The 26686-nt window shown below is 42.2% G+C and overlaps 2 protein-coding genes across 4 annotated transcripts in view; one reads left to right on the top strand and one right to left on the bottom strand.

The window, feature by feature from the left end:
• FOXRED2 (FAD dependent oxidoreductase domain containing 2) overlaps positions 1–26686 on the bottom strand; it is a 576662-nt gene that overhangs the window by 547188 nt on the left and 2788 nt on the right. For all 3 annotated transcript variants that reach the window (XM_044301271.1, XM_044301274.1, XM_044301275.1), the window contains exon 2: positions 24545–24614. The gene's annotated coding sequence lies outside the window, so the exon portion shown is untranslated. The remainder of the gene's footprint in view (positions 1–24544; positions 24615–26686) is intronic.
• Positions 12223–13299, top strand: LOC122944183 (lactase-phlorizin hydrolase-like). Its single transcript, XM_044302411.1, has one exon. The coding sequence runs from the start codon at positions 12259–12261 to the stop codon at positions 13297–13299; it is 1041 nt and encodes a 346-aa protein (XP_044158346.1). The 5' UTR covers positions 12223–12258.

Genomic DNA, 26686 nt, shown 5'->3' with positions numbered 1-26686 from the left:
TCTATGCTTTGGGTCATTGTCCTGTTGCAACACTTATCTTCTGTTGAGCTTCAGCTGGTGGACAGATGGCCTTAAGTTCTCCTGCAAAATGTCTTGATAAACTTGGGAATCCATTTTTCCTTCGATGATAGCAATCTGTCCAGGCCCTGACGCAGCAAAGCAGCCCCAAACCACGATGCCCCCACCAACATACTTCACAGTTGGGATGAGGTTTTGATGTTGGTGTGCTGTGCCTCTTTTTCTCCACACATAGTGTTGTGTGTTTCTTCGAAACAACTCAACTTTGGTTTCATCTGTCCACAGAATATTTTGCCAGTACTGCTGTGGAACATCCAAGTGCTCTTGTGCAAACTGTAAACGTGCAGCAATGTTCTTTTTTGGACAGCAGTGGCTTCCTCTGTGGTATCCTCCCATGAAATCCATTTTTCTTTAGTATTTTACGTATTGTTGATTCGCTAACAGGGATGTTAGCATATGCAAGAGACTTTTGTAAGTCTTTAGCCGACACTCTAGGATTCTTCTTCACCTCATTGAGCAGTCTGCGCTGTGCTCTTGCAGCCATCTTTACAGGACGGCCACTCCTAGGGAGAGTAGCAGCAGTGCTGAACTTTCTCCATTTATAGACAATTTGTCTTACCGTGGACTGATGAACAGCAAGGCTTTTGGAGATACTTTTATAACCCTTTCCACTTTTATGGAAGTCAACAATTCTTAATCGTAGGTCTTCTGAGAGCTCTTTTGTGTGATGCGTCAGTCACATCAGGCAATGCTTCTTGATAAAAGCAAACCCAGAACTGGTGTGTGTGTTTTCTATAGGGCAGGGCAGCTGTAACCAACACCTCCAATCTCATCTCATTGATTGGACTCCAGTTGGCTGACACCTCACTCCAATTAGCTCTTGGAGATGTTATTAGTCTAGGGGTTCACATACTTTTTCCACCTGCACTGTGAATGTTTACATGGTGTGTTCAATAAAAACATGGTAACATTTAATTATTTGTGCGTTATTAGTTTAAGCAGACTGTGATTGTCTATTGTTGTGACTTAGATGAAGATGAGACCACATTTTATGACCAATTTGTGCAGAAATCCATATCGTTCCAAAGGGTTCACAAACTTTTTCTAGCAACTGTATTTACCTATCCATACTTGACCCATGTACTTATCCATACTTCATTATGTACTTGAAGGGGACATGTCTGTTTTAGTAACGACTTGCATTTCCCATGCAATAACAATTCTGGGAAGTCAAATCTTGTGACTCTATATTGTACCATTCCTTATTTCCACTAGAACTTATGAACTAATTTCTAATAGTCTGCAATAAAGGTCCAGTTGGATGTTACCAGTTGACAGCACTGATTGAATAATGTCAGGCTGTGCAGGGAAACCCCATCTGGACCTTCACTGCAAACTGCCAGCAAGTCATTCATAACTAATAACAGGAATAACAAAAAGAATTGTGCAACATAAGGTCATAAGAATAGATGCTCCAGGATTGTTATTACATTGGGGGGCTGTGCAAGTAGTTACCAAAACAGACAAATCAGGAGAGGTGAGGGGTCCTCTTTAACGACAGGTGAGAAATATTGATACTAGGACAAACCCTTTAAACCTCATAAAATCCTCAGTGGTACCAACCCCTCAGCGCAACCGTGACCTCAGTGGTGCCGACCCCTCAGCGCAACAGTGACCTCAGCAAAATTATCTAATAATTGTCTAAATCTGCTATTTATGCATGGAAGACAGTTTCTAGAATACTGGTAATGGTTTTTCCTGCATAAATAGCAACCCCTTATTAACTATTTGAATTACTGTAGCTTTCGTACACCTCATGGGCTAAAAATACTCCTCAAAAATGGTAAGAGGAGTATTTTTACTCTTCCAGAAAAAATGTAGCGCTACCTCTGCCAGAAACATAACACATTGAGTTTATTATAATGCTTGTAAAATAAAAATAGTTTTCTTGGAGTTTTATTTTCCCCACGCCTGTAGTGCCAAAGGTAGCAGAATATTTAATGTAGCACGATCAATAACGGGCATTCTTAAAGCTCCATATTGATCATATCATGGCTGATTGGCACATGAACAAGCAAATGCTTGTTCATCAGCCAAACTGGTGCAAATCCACATGAACCCTTGTGGGAGTCTTGGTACATGTGAATCAGCCTCATCAACAATTAATTTACTAGAGAGCGCAACATTTATATTTTGCTCTTTGGCACAGATGAAGCTGTCACATAAAGAAGCGTCATTACCACAAGGGACAGGAAAGGAACATGATGCTGTTAAAGTTGTTGTACGGGTTCAGATCCGAAGACGGGCCTGCACCCAGCCAAAGAACTCAGCAGCTCAAGCTAGAATGCTCTCCCTTGCCATTTGTGATCCTACGCATGGCAAGGGAGAGCATTCTAGCTCTCTACGTGATCCTACGCATGGCAAGGGAGAGCTAGAATGCTCTCCCTTGCCATGTGTAGGATCACACAGAGAAAGGTCTGACAACACACTGCAAAGCAGAGGATTCCGCCAAACTGTGTGTTCGTTTATTTCACAGTCTGTAATGGCCAGCAATGTCATAGCAGTTTGACACACTATTGCAGGGCTACAGCTGTCTCAATAGTGCAGGTGAAGCCACGGGACTCAATGATGGACGAAGGCCTACGCCTGGCCTCTATGGAGAACACAGTACGTATAGTTTTCTCTATAAAATGCCAATACCCTGCAATATTCAGTGTTGTAAATGGGTTCACAATACAGATATATCCGTATTCAGCTCTTAACCCGGATAACCCATTTTACAAGAAGGCAGATTATGAGTTGTCGTAAAATACAATATATGTTTAGCATAACCATTTTTGTTGGTTGATTATAAAAAGTAGAAGAAAGGTGTAATAAAAACAAAATTGTTATTTAGTATTAGAGAAAACCTTAAAAACAATTACAAAACATTATCCTGCCAACTCACTATGCCTGCATCAGAAACAAAGTAATCTGCAAAACTTTGTTTTGCAGCCTAATTTTGCAGCCTGGTGAGTGTGCAATCAACCTCTTGCGGGTCCAGGTGCAGTGGTTCCTCAGATAAAAGATAGTTATGTAGAACTACACAAGCCTTGACTACATCGTCTATGGTTTCCACTTTGGGATTAATGGCTTTTGTGAGAATACGCCATTTGGCAACTAAAATGCCAAAGGCGCACTTCACCAGTCATCTAGTTCGTGTCAGTCTGTAGTTATACACGTGCCTTTGTAGTGTTCAAGTCACAGCTAGAGTACAGCTTGGTATGAGGTTCTCACACATTTGGAACGCCTCGTCCCCTACTACGACAAATGGTATTGGAGGTCCATTAGTACCTGGCAAAGGTCTCGGAGGTGGTAATCCAAATTGCTTCGAATACAGGAGGCCTTTCCTGGTCACGTCTTCTCCATCTCGCTTTCAGGATTAGAAACCTCAATCACAGACACAAGTGTGCAGGCAACATGGTCCCAAAATACAATGAGCCTGAATGGAGGTGCCCCTGATGAAGCAATAGGCGAAACTCGTGTCGGGACGTGGGAGACACAGATCCTTTAAAGGTACACTTATTGTAATGTGAAGAGTACTTGGGTCTATTTACAGTTTATAGCTTGATATTCGGCACTTTGCTATGATCTTATGCACCTTATGTGGTGACCGCATACCTCTACTTTTGTCAGATTGAATTGTACCTTGATGCCTATATTATCTGTGATCCCCTGTGTGGCAATAAGCCTCATGTGCATGTTCACCTCCAATTGGTTTTAATTGATATTATATGTATTTTGTACAAATAAAGATATATATTTATTACTTCCTATCAGGAATGGCCGTTGTTTGTGTTACATATTAGGGGACTATCCGGATGACATTGGTTCTCCCCAATTTGTATGGGTGTTTATTCTGCTTAAATGCACTGTCAAAGTGGGTGGAATCTTTAAAACACACCTTCTTTAAAAACTGATCCGCTAAACGGAAGCCAAAACGGAAGCAAACGTAAAGAACTGATCCGCTTTACAGGCGGATCAGTTTGAACTGATTTGTTAAATAGTCTCCTGCTTGCATCCGTTTAGCAATTTTTAAGACAGATCCGTTTTAAACGTTTTTAAGACAGATCCGTTTTTAATCCGTTTTATCTGTGAAACGCGAGAGTGAAAGTAGCCTAAACTGCCTCCATTTCTTGAAGAATGTGGTTGCCTGAGTTTCTTGCCTCCTCTCAGTTTCTACTCTTTTTAACATCATGCAATGTTTCACCTAGGCTACCACCTCTGACACACTGGGATACTCTGGGTCAAGCCATCTACTCAAAAGTCGTCTCTTGGCTGCCAGGATGAACAGGTGTATAACCTATGGCAGGTTATTCCTCCCCCCTGATGCCTGGAAGAGTATAATTTCTGGTGCCTCCTGGGGCATAGTCCCCAGTTTAGTTTTAAGTAGCTCATTTAACTGACTCCAAAAACATTTGGAAACTGGGCATGCCCAAAGTCCATGGTATAGATCACTATCTTCCAATTGACACTTAGGGCATGCTACCAGTCTACCTTGACCCATAGTTGTTTTTCTTTTCCGGAAACCACATATTGCCCTGTGTATGATCCTAAATTGTATCTCCCTCCATACTTCATTAACAGTCGCCTTTCTTACTCATGTCCACCCTGTCAGAATGGCATTATTTAGGGTATCACTTGGGAAATCAGATTTCCAACCTTTAAATATTGTGAAATCTGATGACTGCATAATTTGGTCTCTGCCATACATGTACAATTGGGCTTCCCTTTGGGTACAGTAAAGGTCTTTTTTTTGCATCCAAATCTCATATTAAGACGTATCGTCAGGCCTTTTTGTTTGGCAGCGTAGGGGGAGAGGTAAAAAGCTACATACATATTAGACTATGTTTGGCTAGTTGAGTAGATATATACTTTATCCTATGTGCCATATCGTATCCTTATCACCACTTTGCCTGCATCCCACAGTAGTTGAGGATCTGTGGTTGTGGAATTATTGTCTAAGTATTCCTGCCACCATCCATTCAATTTAGAGCAAAACCCTTCGTCTTCATAAAGCCGAGTTGGGAATCGTCAAATGTAATCGGCTCCCCTTGGGAAATAGTCTTGTATGATAAGGGTTATAGGAGAGTAGTCTGATATTATCATGTTCTCAATATTAGTGGCTGGACTGTGGGTTGCCAGAAGAGGAGACACAAGGATATAGTCTATTCTAGACGAGGAAGAATGAGCGTGTGAATAAATGTGTATATTCCCTACCTTCTGGGTGCAAAGTTCTCCATAGATCGACAAGATGGGACTCAGTCATTAGCTTCTGTAGTGCCTGCTCCCTCCTTCTCGGTCCCCTGCCAGTGTCCACAGTCTCCCTTCAATCTTCTGCTGAATTTACCACTGTGTTCATGTCCCCTGCAATCATCTTAAGATGCTTACTAGGGCATCTCAGCCCCTTCACATTCCAAGAAACTACCTTCATAAACTAGCGCCCACCAATTTTTAGCACCGGGTCATAGAAAGAATACTGAGAAGAGCCTCAACTATTCAAAACTGACACACAAACAAAATTTTACTACGGCTCCATTTATTCAATAAACGTTAGACAGACATTATGATATGTAAAATCAGCAGTGAAAAGACATACTTCGGTGAGGAATAAAAAATCCAAAGTCAAAGGAAAAAGCCACACATAGAACCAACAAGGAAAAAAGTAGCCCCCGGACATGAAGTCCAGAATAAGGACGTTGGTAAACTAAATGTGGAGTGCGCCCCGATCCCTCAGTCATCTCCTCCAAACGTCGTTGCGCCAGTGGACTGGCTTCTTCCGGGGATGATAAATTCATAAACACTCCATTTTTTATAGCATCCTCACAGGTGCAGATTAATAGTACCATCATCAGTAGGTGTGTCATGGAGACTGTGACGGTATCATCTGTGTTGGTACCCAGTCGGGGTGCCAGGAGATCTGTTACAGAGACTAACTCTCCAATAGAAACTCACATAGTGGGTCAGGTGATCACAAAAGGGAGCCAGTTTGGCACAATAATATGAAGCTAGGCACGCGGCCGATGTGACGCATCGGTCACGTGAGACACACGTGACCGATACGTCAGTGCAACGTCACGACAGCCACACCCGCCAGTATTAGAATAGTACATACAAGCAAGCCGCTTGGGTATCGTATACAGATAACAGGCACAGTAATAGCGATCATGTCCCCCTGGAAGGGAGGATATCTCTAAGGCATAATATTATACACAGACACCTCTAAATACAAGAAAAAGAAGGGAGGAAGGGGGAACTTGCAAATGACTTCCCATAGATGCCACAATGCATAAATCACAAAGTTACATGATATATGAATTAGGAACAATAAATTGAGATTGAAAACAAGTGAAAATAAGTGAAAAAGTGTGACAAGGGTGAATGTGATAAGGAAAAAGGAAAGGTGAATGAGAATGAATAAGAAATCATACCATTGATGTATATTAAATATATACAAGTGAATTAAATATGATCATGAAAAATCATGAAATAGCTAATAAACCTTTATAGTTATACAGGGAGTGCAGAATTATTAGGCAAATGAGTATTTTGACCACATCATCCTCTTTATGCATGTTGTCTTACTCCAAGCTGTATAGGCTCGAAAGCCTACTACCAATTAAGCATATTAGGTGATGTGCATCTCTGTAATGAGAAGGGGTGTGGTCTAATGACATCAACACCCTATATCAGGTGTGCATAATTATTAGGCAACTTCCTTTCCTTTGGCAAAATGGGTCAAAAGAAGGACTTGACAGGCTCAGAAAAGTCAGAAATAGTGAGATATCTTGCAGAGGGATGCAGCACTCTTAAAATTGCAAAGCTTCTGAAGCGTGATCATCGAACAATCAAGCGTTTCATTCAAAATAGTCAACAGGTTCGCAAGAAGCGTGTGGAAAAACCAAGGCGCAAAATAACTGCCCATGAACTGAGAAAAGTCAAGCGTGCACCTGCCAAGATGCCACTTGCCACCAGTTTGGCCATATTTCAGAGATGCAACATCACTGGAGTGCCCAAAAGCACAAGGTGTGCAATACTCAGAGACATGGCCAAGGTAAGAAAGGCTGAAAGACGACCACCACTGAACAAGACACACAAGCTGAAACGTCAAGACTGGGCCAAGAAATATCTCAAGACTGATTTTTCTAAGGTTTTATGGACTGATGAAATGAGAGTGAGTCTTGATGGGCCAGATGGATGGGCCCGTGGCTGGATTGGTAAAGGGCAGAGAGCTCCAGTCCGACTCAGACGCCAGCAAGGTGGAGGTGGAGTACTGGTTTGGGCTGGTATCATCAAAGATGAGCTTGTGGGGCCTTTTCGGGTTGAGGATGGAGTCAAGCTCAACTCCCAGTCCTACTGCCAGTTTCTGGAAGACACCTTCTTCAAGCAGTGGTACAGGAAGAAGTCTGCATCCTTCAAGAAAAACATGATTTTCATGCAGGACAATGCTCCCTCACACGCGTCCAAGTACTCCACAGCGTGGCTGGCAAGAAAGGGTATAAAAGAAGAAAAACTAATGACATGGCCTCCTTGTTCACCTGATCTGAACCCCATTGAGAACCTGTGGTCCATCATCAAATGTGAGATTTACAAGGAGGGAAAACAGTACACCTCTCTGAACAGTGTCTGGGAGGCTGTGGTTGCTCCTGCACGCAATGTTGATGGCGAACAGATCAAAACACTGACAGAATCCATGGATGGCAGGCTTTTGAGTGTCCTTGCAAAGAAAGGTGGCTATATTGGTCACTGATTTGTTTTTGTTTTGTTTTTGAATGTCAGAAATGTATATTTGTGAATGTTGAGATGGTTTATTGGTTTCACTGCTAAAAATAAATAAATTGAAATGGGTATATATTTGCTTTTTGTTAAGTTGCCTAATAATTATGCACAGTAATAGTCACCTGCACACACAGATATCCCCCTAAAATAGCTAAAACTAAAAACAAACTAAAAACTAACTTCCAAAAATATTCAGCTTTGATATTAATGAGTTTTTTGGGTTCATTGAGAACATGGTTGTTGTTCAATAATAAAATTAATCCTCAAAAATACAACTTGCCTAATAATTCTGCACTTCCTGTATGAGTGGATAAATACATAAGACCCTGTTATACATGATGTGACCAAAAAATTGTTTACACATAAAATACATAACAATTCGTGTATCAAGATTAAAATTGAGAATAAAAAAAATAAAAATAAAAATGTATTAGAAAAATGTGTGAATCAATTTATGAATAAATACATGATTAAAGTTACTAACATACAAAGTTATATATCAATTATAGTATATATTTTGTTATATATTGTGGTAAGGTGAACAGAGAAGTGTATGGTAAAGTTCTGGAAGGGGTGTATATCCCACCCAGCTTCCTCAACTGGGTGAGGTAAATAAAATCCAGGACAGGTTTTCCCCTAGCCTGAGGGATCCCAGCTGAAGCCAGCTGGGATCATCAAGGGGAAATAAAGCACAGTCCAGGCTGTCAGTCTGGGGAGAGGAATGCCTGGAGAAAGCCTTTGAAACTGGCTGCCCTGCTGGCTAGAGAAGCCGAATTCTCTGTGTGACCTGTGTTCAATAGGGGAGCTAGGATCTTCACTGTATTAGCCAGGGCCCAGACAGGCAGGGGTTTATTTCAGGTTGATTTATGTTTTGTGGTGCTGGACCTTCACCTTACCCAGTGAATTATAACTGGGGGTTGCCTGTATTGCCGGAGTGTGATAAATAAAGCAGCATTTGGACTTTAACCCTGTGGTCTGCAAGAGAATCTGTCATTGCCGCCCAGCCTGAGAGTGTAACCCCTTACAATATGTGTAGTTAAACGCACCAAAGTACTAATTGCTCTGCCGGTTCACTTGAACATTTTCTCTATGTCAGCATGAAAACTTCTCCACATAAGCAAGGAAAGCTCCACCACCCTCCACGGGACCAGCACAGCAGGTGCCGCCCACCTGACCCACCAGGACATGCCACAGGTACGTAGACACTAAGGCCAAGACCAACAAAGACAACACAAATTATTAAAAACATATGGAGTTTAAAAAAACAAAGGTCTAGGATGCACAGAAAAGACCAAAGGGACACATACCCTATTTAATAAATATGAAGCAAAGGACATGTCATCATTTAATCCCCTGGATTCCATACAATCCAATTCATGAATCCATCTTAGCTTCTTCTGTGCCAAGATTTTCTTCCAGTCGCCACACCGTGCTGTAATCTAGATGCAGTCAATGCCTTTAACCCGGAAACTGGTACTGTCACAATCGTGAAATTGCTTGAAGGGCCTAGGGATAGGTTTAAGCATGGTTACATCCTCCTCACCCTTGGCGGCTTCTATACCAAGAATGTGTTCGAATCTCATTCAGAACATACCATATTGTCAATTTTTAAGAGCCAAAAGGATCTGCTCGACGGAAGAAGCATTTGAGACAGTCCCAGGATCTTCAGAACAGATTCTCAGACCGTGGATATTCTAGAGCGAAGATCCGACAAGGATACAGCAAGGCCAAAATGGCGAAAAGAGATCAACTTTTAGTGTACCACCAGTGACGACAAAAGCAAAATCTAAATAATAAGGTAAGCTTTATTGACATCATACAACCCTCAGTGGCGCCCGATGAAAGATGTCCTGACTAAATATTGAGAGGTATTACATCTGGGCCCTACTTTGACCAAGATTCTCCCTTCTTGTCCCTTTATTACATACAGGCGGACAAGTAACTTGAAAGGTTTCTTGGTCAAAAGCTATCATACTGGTCCTTATCCACAGAGAAGTTTTGGTTCTAAGGGCCCCAAATGGGGGTGTTTCCAGTGTGGAAAATGTGTGGCCTGTCCTAACATTGACAGGGCCTCACATTTTAGCAATCCTATAAAAAGTTACAGACAATATAAGATTACGCATAATATCATGTGCAATACCTTAGGGGTAATTTATTTGGCGACCTGTCCACGCCAACATGTATATGTTAGCATGACTTCAAGGGAATTGAGGAGACGTACACGGGAACAAATTATTGGTATAGAAGCCACCAAGGATGAGGAGGATGTAACCATGCTTAAACTTATCCCTAGGCACCTCAAGCAATTTCACGATTGTGACAGTACCAGTTTCCCGGTTAAAGGCATTGACCATATCTACATTACAGCACCTGGTGGCGACTGGAAGAAAATCTTGGCGAAGGAGGATTCCTGAATTGGATTGTATGGAACCCAGGGGATTCAATGATGACATGTCCTTCGCTTCATATTTATAGAATAGGGTATGTGTCCCTTTGGTCTTTTCTGTGCATCCTAGACCTTTATTTTTATTTTTTTAAACTCCATATGTTTTTAATAATTTGTATTCTCTTTGTTGGTCTTGGCCTTAGTGTCTACGTACCTGTGGCATGTCCTGGTGGGTCAGGTGGGTGGCACCTGCTGTGCTGGTCCCGTCGAGGGTGGTGGAGCTTTCCTTGCTTATGTGGAGAAGTTTTCGTGCTGACATAGAGAGAATGTTTAAGTGAACTGACAGAGCAATTAGTACTTTGGGACATTTAACTACACATATACACTCACCTAAAGAATTATTAGGAACACCTGTTCTATTTCTCATTAATGCGATTATCTAGTCAACCAATCACATGGCAGTTGCTTCAATGCATATTGGGTTGTGGTCCTGGTCAAGACAATCTCCTGAACTCCAAACTGAATGTCAGAATGGGAAAGAAAGGTGATTTAAGCAATTTTGAGCGTGGCATGGTTGTTGGTGCCAGACGGGCCGATCTGAGTATTTCACAATCTGCTCAGTTACTGGGATTTTCACGCACAACCATTTCTAGGGTTTACAAAGAATGGTGTGAAAAGGGAAAAACATCCAGTATGCGGCAGTCCTGTGGGCGAAAATGCCTTGTTAAAATGCCCCCACAGTCACCAGATCTCAACCCAATAGAGCAGTGGTTCTCAACCTTTCTAAAGCCGTGACCCCTTAATACAGTTCCTGAGTTTTGGCGATCTGCGCATGCGCAAACCGACAGTTTATAGAAAATCTCAGCGGAGTTCAGCTTTACACCGGGACACTGCCCTGGATGTGCATCCCTCAAATCTCCATCAACTGCAAGATGCTATCCTATCAATATGGGCCAACATTTCTAAAGAATACTATCAGCACCTTGTTGAATCAATGCCACGTACAATTAACCCCTTAGTGACCAAGCACATTTAAAAAAAAAATTGCATTCCAAGAGCTAGAACTTTTTGGTTTTTTCATAAATGTACTTGTATGAGGTCTTATTTTTTGCAGGACAAGTTCTAGTTTTTAATGCACCATTTTAAGTACATGTAATGATTGATTAAAGCCAGCCATTTAGCTAAAACCCCCTTTTTTACGTCAGTAAAAACACATATGGGTGGTCACTAAGGGGTTAAGGCAGTTCTGGAGGCAAAAGGGCGTCCAACACCGTATTAGTATGGTGTTCCTAATAATTCTTTATGTGAGTGTATAACAAAATATACGGTATACGATAATTGATATATAACTTTGCATGTTTAGTAACTTTAATCAATTAGTTATTCACAAATTTTTCTAATAATTTTTTATTTTTAATTCTCAATTTTAATCTGATAGGCGAATTGTTATGTATTTTATGTGTAAACAATTTTTGGGTCATAGAAGGGACATAGAAGCTGCTGATCGCTATTTGCAGTTCACCTTGGGATGGTTTGCACACCCCATCTTCAAAAATGGCGACTACCCAGAGGTGATGAAATGGCAGGTGGCCAATAAGAGTGAGCTACAGGGCCTCCAGTCTTCCAGACTTCCAACTTTTACAGATGAAGAGAAGGCCTACATCCAAGGAACAGCCAATGTTTTCACCATAAACATCTACACCACAAACATAGTTCAGCATAAGACCAAAATACTATTTCCTCCATCTTTTGAAAGTGATATTGACATTGCAGAGGAGATTGATAATAACTGGCCAGGCACAGCTCTTGTTAATTTCAGGGCAGTACCCTGGGGCCTAAGGAGGCTGCTTAACTGGGTGAAAGAAGAGTATGGAGATGTCCCTATATACATCACTGAGAATGGAGTTGCAATGGAAAGGGACCCCGATTTTGATGACACTGCTCGAATTTTCTATCATAAGACATATATTGATGAAGTTATAAAAGCTTACAGCTTGGACAAAGTAAATCTGAAAGGTTACTCTATCTACTCACTTATGGACTCCTTTGAGTGGACTACTGGATATATAAAGCGGTTTGGTCTTCACCATGTGGATTTCAATAATCCTACCCGTCCAAGGACTGCAAAACGCACGGCTATTTACTACGCTGAAGTTATCAGGAACAATGGCATCCCCATGCACAAAGAAGAGGAATTTCTGTATGGAGAATTCCGGGATGACTTTGCTTGGGGTGTAGCTTCCTCAGCTTTTCAGATTGAAGGGGCCTGGAGGGCCGATGGGAAAGGGTTAAGCATCTGGGATCAGTTTTCTCATACACCAAATAAAATTGAAGATGATAGTAATGGAGACGTGGCATGCAACACCTACTACCGGATTGACGAGGACATCGAGCTTCTCAAGGGTCTTAATGTCTCCCATTACCGATTCTCCATCTCCTGGCCTAGAGTTCTTCCCGATGGGACTAGGAACCACATCAATGAAGCCGGTCTGAGTTACTACTCTCGGCTGATAGACGGTTTGCTGGCTGCTGGTATTACACCACAGGTCACGATTTATCATTGGGATCTTCCTCAAGCTTTGCAAAACGACGGGGGTTGGGAGAATGAGACAATCGTAGACCGGTTCAAGGACTACGCTGAAGTTCTTTTCCAGAGACTGGGTGACAGAGTGAAGTTCTGGATCACTCTGAATGAGCCGTACATCATTGCCCACCTGGGCTATGGAGAAGGAGCCTTTGCACCAGGAATCTATTCACCAGGGATTGGCGTATACCTGGCAGGACATAACCTGATAAAAGCCCATGCAGAAGTATGGCACCTGTACAATGATAAGTACAGAGCCTCTCAGGGGGGTCTTATCTCCATCACCCTCAACTGTGATTGGACTGAACCAATTAATCCTTACAAACAAGTGGACACAGAAGCAGCATGGCGGTACCTGATGTTTTTCGGTGGGTGGTTTGGACATCCTGTCTTTAAAACTGGAGACTACCCAGAAGTTATGAAGACCAATGTACGTGAGAGAAGTCTTGCTGTGGGGCTGCCCCAAAGCCGCTGTAAAGTACGATGGTGTTGATCTCCGTGGATACTCCGCCTGGAGTCTGATGGATAACTTTGAGTGGGCGACAGGTTACACTGAGCGGTTCGGTTTATATTACACCAACTATTCAGACCCAAATCTGACCCGTCTCCCTAAAGCTTCTGTGAAATACTACAGATCCGTGGTTCAGTGCAATGGCTTTCCGGATCCACATAACGGGTCTCATCCATGCCTAGAACCAGAAACTGAAGGTACAACTTCCAGACCCACAGCCACAGCCAGCGGCAGCAGGCCCACTACAGGACCCTCGGGAGAGCAGGAACCACCATTCGTGGACTTTCTGGGACTGAAAGTCTCCACCTCAGATGCGATGACCGCTTTATATGTGGAATTTGCTCTCTTACTTGCTGCAGTTTTGGGTGTCATTTTGTTTTCAGTTTTGTACGGTAAACTTCGTAAAAAACGCAAGTTAGCAGAGGTACCCGTATTTATCGGCGTATAACACGCACGGGCGTATAACACGCACCTTCATTTTAGAGGGAAATTTCAGGAAAAAAAATTTAATTTCAAATAAAGCCTCTGATCTGCCCCCTCTGGTAACGCAAACCCCCCCCCCTCCCTCCCCAGTATTAATCATTGGTGGCAGTGGCCACAGGGTCCCCCTCCTCCCCCCCATCATTGGTGGCAGTGTCAGTTCCTATCGGAGCCCCAGCAGTGTAATGCTGGGGCTCCGATCGCTTACCATGGCAGCCAGGAGTCACGCTACTGAAGTCCTGGCTGCCATGGTATGTTAGTGAGCAGAGAGCAGCGCATTATACTCACGTGCGCTGTGGCCGCCGGTCGCTCCTTCTCATAGGTCTGTGCGGCGCATTGCTAATGCTGTAAGCATTAGCAATCCGCCGCACAGACAGAAGAAGGAGCGACCGGCGGCCACAGCGCACGTGAGTATAATGCGCTGCTCTCTGCTCACTAACATACCATGGCAGCCAGGACTTCAGTAGCGTGACTCCTGGCTGCCATGGTAAGCGATCGGAGCCCCAGCATTACACTGCTGGGACTCCGATCGGAACTGTGGGATATGGCCGGCACATTCATTGGTGGCGCAGTGGCCACAGTCCCTCCCCTCCTCCTCCTACTCTGTCCTCGTTGGTCTTCAGCGGCAGCCGGGCACAGTGGGGAGGGAGGGACTCCCTCCTCCCTCCTCCTTCCTCCTCCCTCCTCCTCCTCCCTCCGCTGTGCCGGCCGGCTCAGTCCTGCCTCTCTGGCCTCCGGAGGACACGTTTCAGCCCTAATCGGCGTATAACACGCATACATCATTTGCCCCCTATTTTCAGGGGGAAAAAGTGCGTGTTATACGCCGATAAATACGGTATTTTAGTTGTGGGGATAGAAAATGTAAAATATTAACATCAAAATAAACTATATGAACTCAAAAAAAAAAAAAAACAATTTTTGGGTCACATCATGTATAACAGGGTCTTATGTATTTATCCACTCATAACTATAAAAGGTTTATTAGCTATTTCATGATCATATTTAATTCACTTGTATATATTTAATATATATCAATGGTATGATTTCTTATTCATTCTCATTCGCCTTTCCTTTTTCTTCATCACATTCACCCTTGTCACCCTTTTTCACTTGTTTTCAATCTCAATTCGTTGTTCCTAATTCATACATCATGTAACTTTGTGATTTATGCATTGTGGCATCAATGGGAAGTCATTTGCAAGTTGATGCTCCGATCACGTGATCCACGTGCTCGGCGCTTTTATTAGCCATGTGACCGAATTGGCATTTTTGCTCGGGATTAACTCCTCCCCCTTACTCCCCTCTTTTTCTTGTATTTAGGGGTGTCTGTGTATAATATTATGCCTTAGAGATATCCTCCCTTCCAGGGGGACTTGATCCCTATTAATGTGCCTGTTATCTGTTTGTATACAATACCCAAGCGGCTTGTTAATATGTACTATTCTAATACTGGTGGGTGTGGCTGGCATGACGTTGCACTGATGTATCAGTCACGTGTGTCTCACTTGACCGATGCGTCACATCGGCTGCGCGCCTAGCCTCATATTACTGTGCCAAACTGGCTCCCTTTTGTGATCACCTAACCCACTATGTGAGTTTCTATTGTAAAGTTAGTCTCCATGACACACCTACTGATGATGGTACTAATAATCTGCACCTGTGAGGATGCTATAAAAAACATCCCCGGAAGAAGCCAATCCACTGGCGAAACAACGTTTGGAGGAGGCGACTGAGGGATCGGGGCGCACTCTTGGGGTATTTACCATTGCTTGTTGATTTCCACATTTAGTTTACCAATGTCCTTATTCGGACCTTCATGTCCGGGGGCCACTTTTTTCCTTGTTGGTTCTTTGTGTGGCTTTTTTTCTTTGACTTTGGATGCTCATGTGTGGCTTTTTTTCTTTGACTTTGGATGCTCGTGTGTGTCGATCCCCCAGTCCCCTCAAAAGGTTTTTTATTCCTTATTCCTCTTTTACTGCTGATTTTACATATCATAATGTCTGTCTAATGAACTGAAAAAAAAAAACAGACAGACATCACAGAGGGTTAAGGTGCCAGGACACACCTCTAGTAATAGATGTCTATGGACTTAAATTTTTTCCATCACAAATAACAAAGCCATGTAGACAAATAAGGTATCAATAACATTAGTATCTCTCCTCTGCCCATGTATGTCAGCTAAAGGGTACGAGCAAACAATAGCTGTAGGTGAGTGGCCATTTAGAAAAGGGAAAGAGGGTATTGTCGTCTCGCTAATAAGTCTGTCAGCGATCAAGAGGTCGGGTACTTATTATGTCCTCCATGTGGGGAGTCTTAAACTTACCTGAATAAAGTTTGCGGTTCATGTCTCTGTACACTTATCTGGTCAAGGTCCTCCGTTGCTCTTTTCTTTTGTGTGCTTCTCCTTTGGGGCCTCTGGAATCCTGGCTGGCGTTGCATCCATTACCGCTGCATCCCAGTCATCCATTGAGCCTCAAGGCGACATCTTGGAGCTCTCTGCCGACACCACCCTTCTTTCCAAGGCCTTGGCTGCTTCCTTGGGGGAGTGGTACAATGTCGTTGAGCAATCAGATCTAAATATATCTTTAGTATAGCAAAGCAAATTTGTCTTTTTGTTGTAGACATCCGTGTAGAGAGGTGCAAAGGCTTTTCGTCGCCTCTGGACCTCTGCAGAAAAGTTGTTAAAGATGAGTACTTTGTGCCCGCTGATGAGGATGGGCCCCTTCATATTTTTATATGCCGGCAATATGGCCGCCTTTTCTGAAAAGTTTAGGTATTTGACAATGACTTGTCTGGGGCGCTGGGGCCCTTGGTTTCAGCGATGTGTTTTTTTTTTTACCCTCTCTGATATCCAGGCCTATCCAATGTACCCGTTCTACCTTGAAAGTTCCCTGCAGGCCTAAAGCCTCCAGTAGTTCCATTTTACATATGGTCCCTAAATTGTGGAATGGCATAAGTTCTGGGATCTCCACAATGCAAAGATTACTGCGCTGGGATTGATTTTCAAGGTCATCTACCTTGTCCCACGCCTTTTTTCACCTCGCTCTCAGCCTGTTGTAGTTTGTTGAGGGTGACATTTAGGTCCGCTTCCTTCTGGCTAGTGGTGGATTCCCCTGTGTCGAGCCTGTGTGCGTGCTGCACCACAGTAGATGTTAGCGACTCCTGTAAGTCCGGTAGGATCCTCATTGCCACCTCCATAGCCAGACGCTTGTAGTCGACCTGAGCATGGTCTTCGGGTTCTTCTCCATCAGACTCCCTCGGTGTGCCAGAGCGTGGAGGACTTGCTGAGCTCGCCTCATCCGCCATTGCAGACGCTGATGTCTGATGACTTTTTTTTCAAGTCCATTGTGGTGGTGAAGAGAGGCTAAATTCTGAAAAATGCCTCAATGTCCAAATATTTCACTACACAACAATACTTTGTCTATACTTTTGATCCCCACTTATTCGCAGAACAAGGAAGCTGTGACGATATGCAACTTTGTGTGGTACTGCAGCTCTGTCTGTACGCACACAACTACATGTTCACTGGCCCCCTACCACAGGCTATATTTATATCTGCTTTGGAGGCTCCAGTGTAGATTGTCATATTTGCCAGGAAAAAGTGGTGCAGTAAGCAGTCATAGCTCAGGGGAACCCCACAGACCCCACTGTAAGTCAATGAGGTCCATTGAGTGTTGGATCAAGCTATGTTTTATGGTTTCCATTATATACAATAAACATTATTAAAGTGTGAACAGAGCATCAGGGTACCTGCACGCCAGTGAGAATTTCAGAACAGAAATTCTGTGCGTTTTTCATGCAGATTTCTGTGCATTTCTGCACCAAAAACGGCATGTCTTACTTGCGATTTTTGTTGCGGATTTGATGCGGTTTTGCCGAAGATTTCACCCTTCCATTAAAAAGGGTGAAATCAGCACCAAAAATCTAATTCACACGGCAAGTCAGTTTCCACACGGAGGAAAAAAGCTAAGTGTACATGAGATATGTCTAATCTCACACACTTTGCTGGCACTGCATTAGGCCTCATGCACACGACCGTTGTGTGCACCCGTGGCCGTTGTGCCGTTTTCCGTTTTTTTCTGCGGCTCCATTGACTTTCAATGGGGCCGTAGAAAACTCGGCTTGTGCACCGTTTTTACACCGCGCCCGTGACCCGTGTTTCGAGGCCGTGAAAAAAATATAACCTGTCCTATTTTTTTCACGGCCAACGGTTCACGGGCCCATTCAAGTCAATGGGTCCGTGAAAATCACGGATGCACACAAGATTGTCATCCGTGTCCGTGATCCGTGTCCGTGATCCGTGTCCGTTTTTTCCTATCATTTCAATGGCAAACTTGACTTAGATTTTTTTTTCATCTTTCATGTCCGTGGATCCTCCAAAAATCACGGCAGACCCACGGACGAAAAAACGGGCACGGATCACGGTACAACGGAACCACGTTTTGCGGGACGTTAAAAAATACGTTCGTGTGCATGAGGCCTTATACTGTGACTTTTCTGCATGAAAATCCTTGCTGCCCATCTCATACTGATGACCTATCCTGGGGATAAGTCATTAATATGTATATCCTGGAGAACCTCTTTAATATAAAAGAAAAAAAAAAGCTGAAAATACAGGGAAAAAAAACAGTCCTTATTTAAAGTAAGAAAAAACTGTTGGAAGCTATAAATCATTCTATACTGAGGACACAAGCTTCTGGAGGGCCCCATGACATAGAAACATAGAATGTGTTGGCAGATAAGAACCATTTGGCCCATCTAGTCTGCCCAATATACTGAATACTATGAATAGCCCCTGGCCCTATCTTGAAGGATTTGCCCCTCTAATTTAAAACTATGCCCTCTAGTAGCTGTTTTTCTTCTTTTAAATATTCTCTACTCTTTTACCTTGTTAATTCCCTTTACGTATTTAAAAGTTTCTATCATATCCCCTCTGTCTCGTCTTTCTTCCAAGTTATACATGTTAGGGTCCTTTAACACCTTAAAGGGGTTGTCCAGGTTCAGAGCTGAACCTGGACATACCTCCATTTTCCCCCCGCCAGCCCCCCTGACATGAGCATCGGAGCAGTTCATGCTCCGATGCTCTCCTTTGCCCTGCGCTAAATCGCGCAGGGCAAAGGCATTTTTCTGAGTTCCGGTGACGTACCGGGCTCTCTATGGGGCTGACAGGCAGCCCGGTGACGTCACCGGCACTGATGGGCGGGATTTGGCTCTGCCCTAGCCAGTAAAACGGCTAGGGCAGAGCTAAAGCCCGCCCCTCAGAGCCGGTGACGTCACCGAACACACTGCTGGGCGGAAGTTACCGCCCGGCAGTGTGTTATTGAAAACAAAAGAGCCCGTGCCCTGCGCGATCTAGCGCAGGGCACTGGAGCGCATCGGAGCATGAGATGCTCCGATGCCAGGCTCAGGAGGGCTGCCGGGGTGAAAATAAGGGTATGTCCGGGTTCAGCTCTGAACCCGGACAACCCCTTTAAGGACTGAGCTCATTTTTTGCAAATCTGACCAGTGTCACTTTATGTGGTGATAACTTTAAAACGCTTTGATTATCCAGGCTATTCTCAGATAGTTTTTTCGGCACACATTGTACTTCATGACACTGGTAAAATGAAGTAAAAAAATAATTTTTATTTATAAAAAAAATATCATTTACCATTTTTTTTTTTAAATTGCAAATTTCCAAGTTTCAATTTCTCTACTTCTATAATACATTAGTAATACCTCCAAACATAGTTATTACTTTACATTCCCCATATGTCTACTTCATGTTTGCATCATTTTGGGAATGATATTTTATATTTTGGGGATGTTACAAGGCTTAGAAGTTTGGAAGCAAATCTTGAAATTTTTCAGAAATTGTCAAAAAAACAATTTTTAGGGACCAGTTCAGGTCTGAAGTCACTTTGTGAGGCTTATATAATAGAAACCACCCCAAAATGACCCCATTCTAGAAACTACACCCCTCAAGGCATTCAAAACTGATTTTACAAACGTTGTTAACCCTTTAGGTGTTCCACAAAAGTTATTGGCAAATAGAGATACAATTTCAAAATTTCACTTTTTTGGCAGATTTTCCATTTTACTATTTTTTTTTCCCAGTTACAAAGCAAGGGTTAACAGCTAAACCAGACTCAATATTTATGGCTCTGATTCTGTAGTTTACAGAAACACCCCATATGTGGTCGCAAACTGCTGTACGGGCACACGGCAGGGCGCAGAAAGAAAGGAATGCCATACGGTTTTTGCAAGGCAGATTTTGCTAGACAGTTTTTCTGGACACCATGTCCCATTTGAAGCCCCCCTGATGCACCCCTAGAGTAGAAACTCCAAAAAAGTGACCCTATTTTAGAAACTATGGGATAGGGTGGAAGTTTTGTTGGTACTAGTTTACGGTACATATGATTTTTGGTTGCTCTATATTAAACTTTTTGTGAGGCAAGGTAACAAGAAATAGCTTTTTTGGCACAGTTTTTTTTTTGTTATTTACAATATTCATCTGACAGGTTAGATCATGTGGTATTTTTATAGTAGAGCAGGTTGTCACGGACGCGGCGATACCTAATATGTATGCAAATTTTTTTATTCATGTAAGTTTTACACAATGATTTCATTTTTTGAAACAATAAAAATTTATGGTTTTAGTGTCTCCATAGTCTGAGAGCCATAGTTTTTTCAGTTTTTTAGGCAATTATCTAAGGTAGGGTATCATTTGGTACAGTGGGATGAGATAACTATTTTATTGGCACTATTTTGGGGTGCATATGACTTTTTGATCGCTTGCTATTACACTTTTTGTGACATAAGATGACAAAAAATATATTTTCTTACACCGTTTTTATTTTAATTTTTTTTACAGTGTTCACCTGAGGGGTTAGGTCATGTAATATTTTTATAGAGCTGGTCGATACGGACGCGGCGATACATAAAAATAAAAAAAGTATACATATTAGGTATCGCCGTGTCCGTATCGACTGGCTCTATAAAAATATTACATGACCTAACCCCTCAGGTGAACACCGTAAAAAAATAAAAACGGTGTAAGGCTACTTTCACACTAGCGTTCGTCGGTCCGCTCGTGAGCTCCGTTTGAAGGGGCTCACGAGCGGACCCGAACGCTTCCGTCCAGCCCTGATGCAGTCTGAATGGATGCGGATCCGCTCAGACTGCATCAGTCTGGCGGCGTTCAGCCTCCGCTCCGCTCGCCTTTGCACGGACAGGCGGACAGCTGAACGCTGCTTGCAGCGTTCGGGTGTCCGCCTGGCCGTGCGGAGGCGTGCGGATCCGTCCAGACTTACAATGTAAGTCAATGGGGACGGATCCGTTTGAAGATGCCACAATATGGCTCAATCTTCAAGCGGATCCGTCCCCCATTGACTTTACATTGAAAGTCTGGACGGATCCGTCCGAGGCCATTTTCACACTTAGCTTTTATATGCTAATATAATGCAGACGGATCCATTCTGAACGGAGCCTCCGTCTGCATTATTATGATCGGATCCGTTCAGAACGGATCCGATCGAACGCTAGTGTGAAAGTAGCCTAAGAAAAGCTATTTTTTGTCACATTACATCACAAAAAGTGTAATAGCAAGCGATCAAAAAGTCATATGCACCCCAAAATAGCGCCAATCAAACAGTCATCTCATCCCGCAAAAAATAATACCGTACCCGAGATAATCGCCCAAAAACTGAAAAAAAATATGGCTCTTAGACTATGGAAACACTAAAACATGATTTTTTTTGTTTAAAAAATGAAATCATTGTGTAAAACTTACATAAATAAAAAAAAGTATACATATTAGGTAAGTTTTACACAATGATTTCATTTTTGAAACAAAAAAAAATCATGTTTTAGTGTTTCCATAGTCTAAGAGCCATATTTTTTTCAGTTTTTGGGCGATTATCTTGGGTAGGGTATTATTTTTGCGGGATGAGATGACGGTTTGATTGGCGCTATTTTGGGGTGCATATGACTTTTTGATCGCTTGCTATTACACTTTTTGTGATGTAATGTGACAAAAAATTGTTTATTTAGCACAGTTTTTATTGTTTGTTTTTTACAGTGTTCATCTGAGAGGTTAGCTCATGTGATATTATTATAGAGCTGGTCGATACGGACGCGGCGATACCTAATATGTATACTTTTTTTTTTTAATGTAAGTTTTACACAATAATATCATTTTGAAACAAAAAAAAATCATGTTATAGTGTCCCCATAGTTTTTTTTATTTTTTGGGCCATTGTCTCATGTAGAGGCAAATTTTTTGCGGGATGAGGAGACGGTTTGATTGGTACTATTTCGGCGTACATGCAACTTTTTTTATCACTTTTATTACCTTTTTTGGGGAAGTAAGGTGGGCAAAATTTCATTTTCCTGATAGTTTTTATTTTTATGGCGTTCACCGTGTGGGGAAAGTAACATGACAGTTTTATAGATCAGGTCGTTACGGACGCGGTGATACCTAATATGTGTAGTGTATTTTATTTTTATTCAGTGATAAATGTTTTTTTGGACCCAGACCCACTTGGTTCTTGAAGATCCAGTGGGTCTGATGTCTGTATAATACAGTACAATACACCATATAGTGTATTGTCCTGTATTTTTCTTACACTGTCTGAACAGATCTATGCCTTTAGCATAGAGTTCAGCACCATGGACAGCAGGATGCCTGAGAAGGCGTCCTGTTGCCACGGGAACCTTCCCCGTCTGCCACAACTGAGCAGACTGGGAAGGGGAAGAAGGGGAGCAAAGGCACAGCAGCCCCCCCGATGGCAGAGGGAGGGAGCTCCCTGACTTAACCTTTTCCATACAGCGGTCCGTACCCATCATAGGTCCTTAATGTGTTAACCTTTCCTGGCAAGTTTTATCCTGCAATCCATGTACTAGTTTAGTAGCTCTTCTCTGAACTCTCTCCAAAGTATCAATATCCTTCTGGAGAAATGGTCTCCAGTACTGCGCACAATACTCCAAATGGGGTCTCACTAGTGCTCTGTATAGCAGCATGAGCACCCCCCTCTTTCTACTGGTAATGCCTCTCCCTATACACCCAAGCATTCTGCTAGCATTTCCTGCTGCTCTATGACATTGTCTGCCTACCTTTAAGTCTTCTGACAAACTTTTGCTGCTGTGACCTGGTGTATAAAGTTAATTTCACACAGGTTTGTGTGGACAGCTGATGCTGAAATGATGCTCTAAATATGGGACAGTAAACACATGGTCAGACTGGAACTCCCAGCATCACAGATAACTAAACTGTCCAAAGTAATTAACACTGAAGAAGACAGTATACTGCTACAGATGGATCTGGATAGAACAGAGGCTTAGGCAGATAAGATTTAACACTGACAAATGTATGGTTATCACAACACGGAAAAAAATCTAAACCCTCAGGGAATGAGGAACCCAAGGACACGGTTTCAACACTATCAAAAACCAAGGAGAAACCATTCACCCCACCAATACAGAGAAAGAAGAAACTACGGAGAGGAAGACAACGGAAAATATAAAAAGAACCAATATTAACAGATGGAGCATCAAACTCTATTGTAAATTTGAGTTAAAAATTTTTTGAGCCCAGCAGAAACTGACTTGCTAAACAAAGGCCTGAAATTTGCGCCGACCAATAAATTGAAAAAGTTCGAAGTATATATCAGTATTGAGAAATTTATAAGAAAACTATGTCTTAAAAAATACTATATGAAAAAATCGAATTACTGCAGTAGACCCCCCCCACCCGTAGGGCCATCAAAAAATTACAAGGAGATAATAATATAGTTATAAGACCGGCGGACAAAGGAGGTGCGACAGTCATTTTGGAGTATGAAAAATATAATCAAGAATGTCTAAGACAGTTATCCGATATAGACACATATAAAAAATTATCAATTGATCCCACCCAAGAATACCATAAAAAAACTCATACAACTATGCGAAAAAGGTATAAAACAAAATATTTTATCAGAACAGGAAGGCCAATATATTCAAACTACACAACAACGCATTCCAGTTTTTTACTGTTTATCCAAATTACATAAGGATGCCATAAACCCGCCAGGATGGCCTATTGTCTCCGGAATAGGGTCCATTACAGCTAATTTATCTGAATACATTGATAAGATTCTTCAACCTACAGTTAGGAAAATTCCATCATACATTAAAGACACTACCCAAGTGATTCAGATTTTAGAAAATCAGTTATGACCCCAATTGGATTATCGAAACATTAGACGTGCAATTATTATATACTGCGATAGAGCACCAATCCGGTATCCAATGGGGAAACAACTACAAAAAGAAGGTAATTTACGTATCCAACAAATTGATTACCTAATGGAGTGTGCATCCTTTATACTTAACAAAAATTATTTTTATTATGAGTCAATTTTTTTTCTGCAGGTACGCGGGACCGCCATGGGTAACAGGTTCGCCCCCAGTTATACCAATCTATTTATGGCCTAGTGGGAGGATGAATTTAATCGAGCCAAGGCTGGGGACGGACCTGGTACTCTGGCATAGATACATCAACGATGTGATTTTTATATGGAGAAATGATATAATTACCCTTAATACATTTTTGAAAGAAATTAATAATAATTCATATAATTTACAATTCTCAGCTACTACTAGCCAAAACATCAGTGACGTTTTTGGACATAGAAATTTTGGTTGGCAGCAATAATCTTTTCTGTAAAACCTATCAGAAAGAAGTCTCAAAAAACAAATTATATACTTTTGGACAGCTGCCACTTACCGCAATGGTTATTAAACATCCCACAGGGTCAATCTAGGCGTATTAGAAGAAATTGTACTCACATTGAGACCTTTGAAATAGAAGCACAAAAGATGAAAGATCAGTTTCAAAAGAAAAAATATCTGCCATCATTATTAGATAAATCAGTAGAAAAAGTTCGCCAGTTAAAGCGTCAGTCTTTTTTTAAAGACAAAATTAACGAATTACAAACTAACACTGACGACAATATCATCAGATTGATCTTGCCTTTCAACCCTCAATACAAAAAAATAAAATCCATTATTCTAAAACCATGGCTGTTTATTTAGGTCGATAAAGGGATGGGACCATTAATGCCCGACACACCAAATATGACATTTACTAAAAACTCCTAATTTAAATCTATTGGTAGCCCCAACAGTCAAAATGAAAAGCACTACAAATATAAGGACGCCTACTCTAACTGGATGGATGGGCCCTTCAGGCATTTACCGATGCGGTAGATGTATGGGGTGCCGTCTGACCAAGTTTCCAAAAACCACCCACTCCATTATATCCTCTACCAATAGTCATGTACATAAGATTAAACATTTTATAACATGCAACACCAGTAGTGTGATATATATGTTTCAATGCCTGTGTAAAATGCAGTATGTGTGGAAGGACCAAAAGGCCCCTCATGAAGCCTATTTCTGAACACATCAATAATATAAAAAAGGGATACGATAACCATTCTTTATCCAAACATTATAAAATGGTTCACAATCAAGACCCTACAGGGTCAGTATTTACTGCACTGGAAAAAGTCCCTATACATTAGAGAGGGGGCAACCATATTCTTAGAATGTCCAGATTGGAATCCAAAAGAATCTATGAACTGGGTACCCTCCTCCCCAATGGACTCAACGCTGACCTTGAAATCTTCGGCTTTCTATGAATCGACCAATGATTTGGTACGCTCCTTCTTGATGCGAAATAGCAGTCAGGCTGTTTTTACCAGCACTGCTATCATCCCTCGACATTTAGCGACCACATCCATATCCCTATCAATTATAGATTCTCCTACAGCGGATGTCAGTTTTTATACATTTTTTACCAATTATAGACAATCAACTAAAAACCACTTTTATAAATTATTTATAACTATATACTATTTCTCATCTATTTTGTATCTATTTCATCTATCCATATATCTATATATAATTCACATATTATTTTTATATTTTTAATAAACCACAATGGTTTCTGCCGCACTGTTTATATCAGATCCCCCTACTGGAATAAGATCTCTTTCACACTTGCATTCTTTTCCGGGATAGAGTTCCGTCGTCGGGGCTCTAAGCCGGAAACATCCTGATCAGGATTATCCCCATGCATTCTGAATGGAGAGAAATCCGTTCAGGATGTCTTCAGTTCAGGACCGGAATGTTTTTGGGCCGGAGAAAATACTGCAGCATGCTGCGCTTTTTGCTCCGGCCAAAAATCCTGAACACTTGCCGCAAGGCCGGATCCGGAATTAATGCCCATTGAAAGGCATTAATCCGGATCCGGCCTTATGCTAAACGTCGTTTCGGCGCATTGCTGGATCCGACGTTTAGCTTTTTCTGAATGGTTACCATGGCTGCCAGGATGCTAAAGTCCTGTTTGCCATGGTAAAGTGTAGTGGGGAGCGGGGGGAGCAGTATACTTACCGTCCGTGCGGCTCCTGGGGCGCTTCAGAGTGACGTCAGGGCGCCCCACGCGCATGGATGACGTGATCGCATGGATCACGTCATCTATGCACATGGGGCGCTCTGACGTCATTCTGGTGCGCCCCGGGAGCCGCACGGACGGTAAGTATATTGCTCCCCCGCTCCCCACTACTACTATGGCAATCAGGACTTTAATAGCGTCCTGGCTGCCATAGTAACACTGAATGCATTTTGAAGACTGATCCGTCTTCAAATGCTTTCAGTTCACTTGCGTTTTTCCGGATCCGGCGTGTAATTCCGGCAAATGGAGTACACGACGGATCCGGACAACGCAAGTGTGAAAGAGCCCTAAATCGTTTAATCTAATAAAACATCATCAGTTGAAAATTCTTTTAGCAACGAATTTTTTTACAATTATATTATGGACATATAAAATATATACATTTCTTTAACCCATCACTTTGCATTTATA

This window comes from Bufo gargarizans, chromosome 7 (assembly GCF_014858855.1).
Source record: "Bufo gargarizans isolate SCDJY-AF-19 chromosome 7, ASM1485885v1, whole genome shotgun sequence".
NCBI classification, from domain to species: domain Eukaryota; kingdom Metazoa; phylum Chordata; class Amphibia; order Anura; family Bufonidae; genus Bufo; species Bufo gargarizans.
The sequence above is the reverse complement of the archived record's forward strand: the minus strand, read 5'-3'. Positions and strand labels throughout refer to the sequence as shown.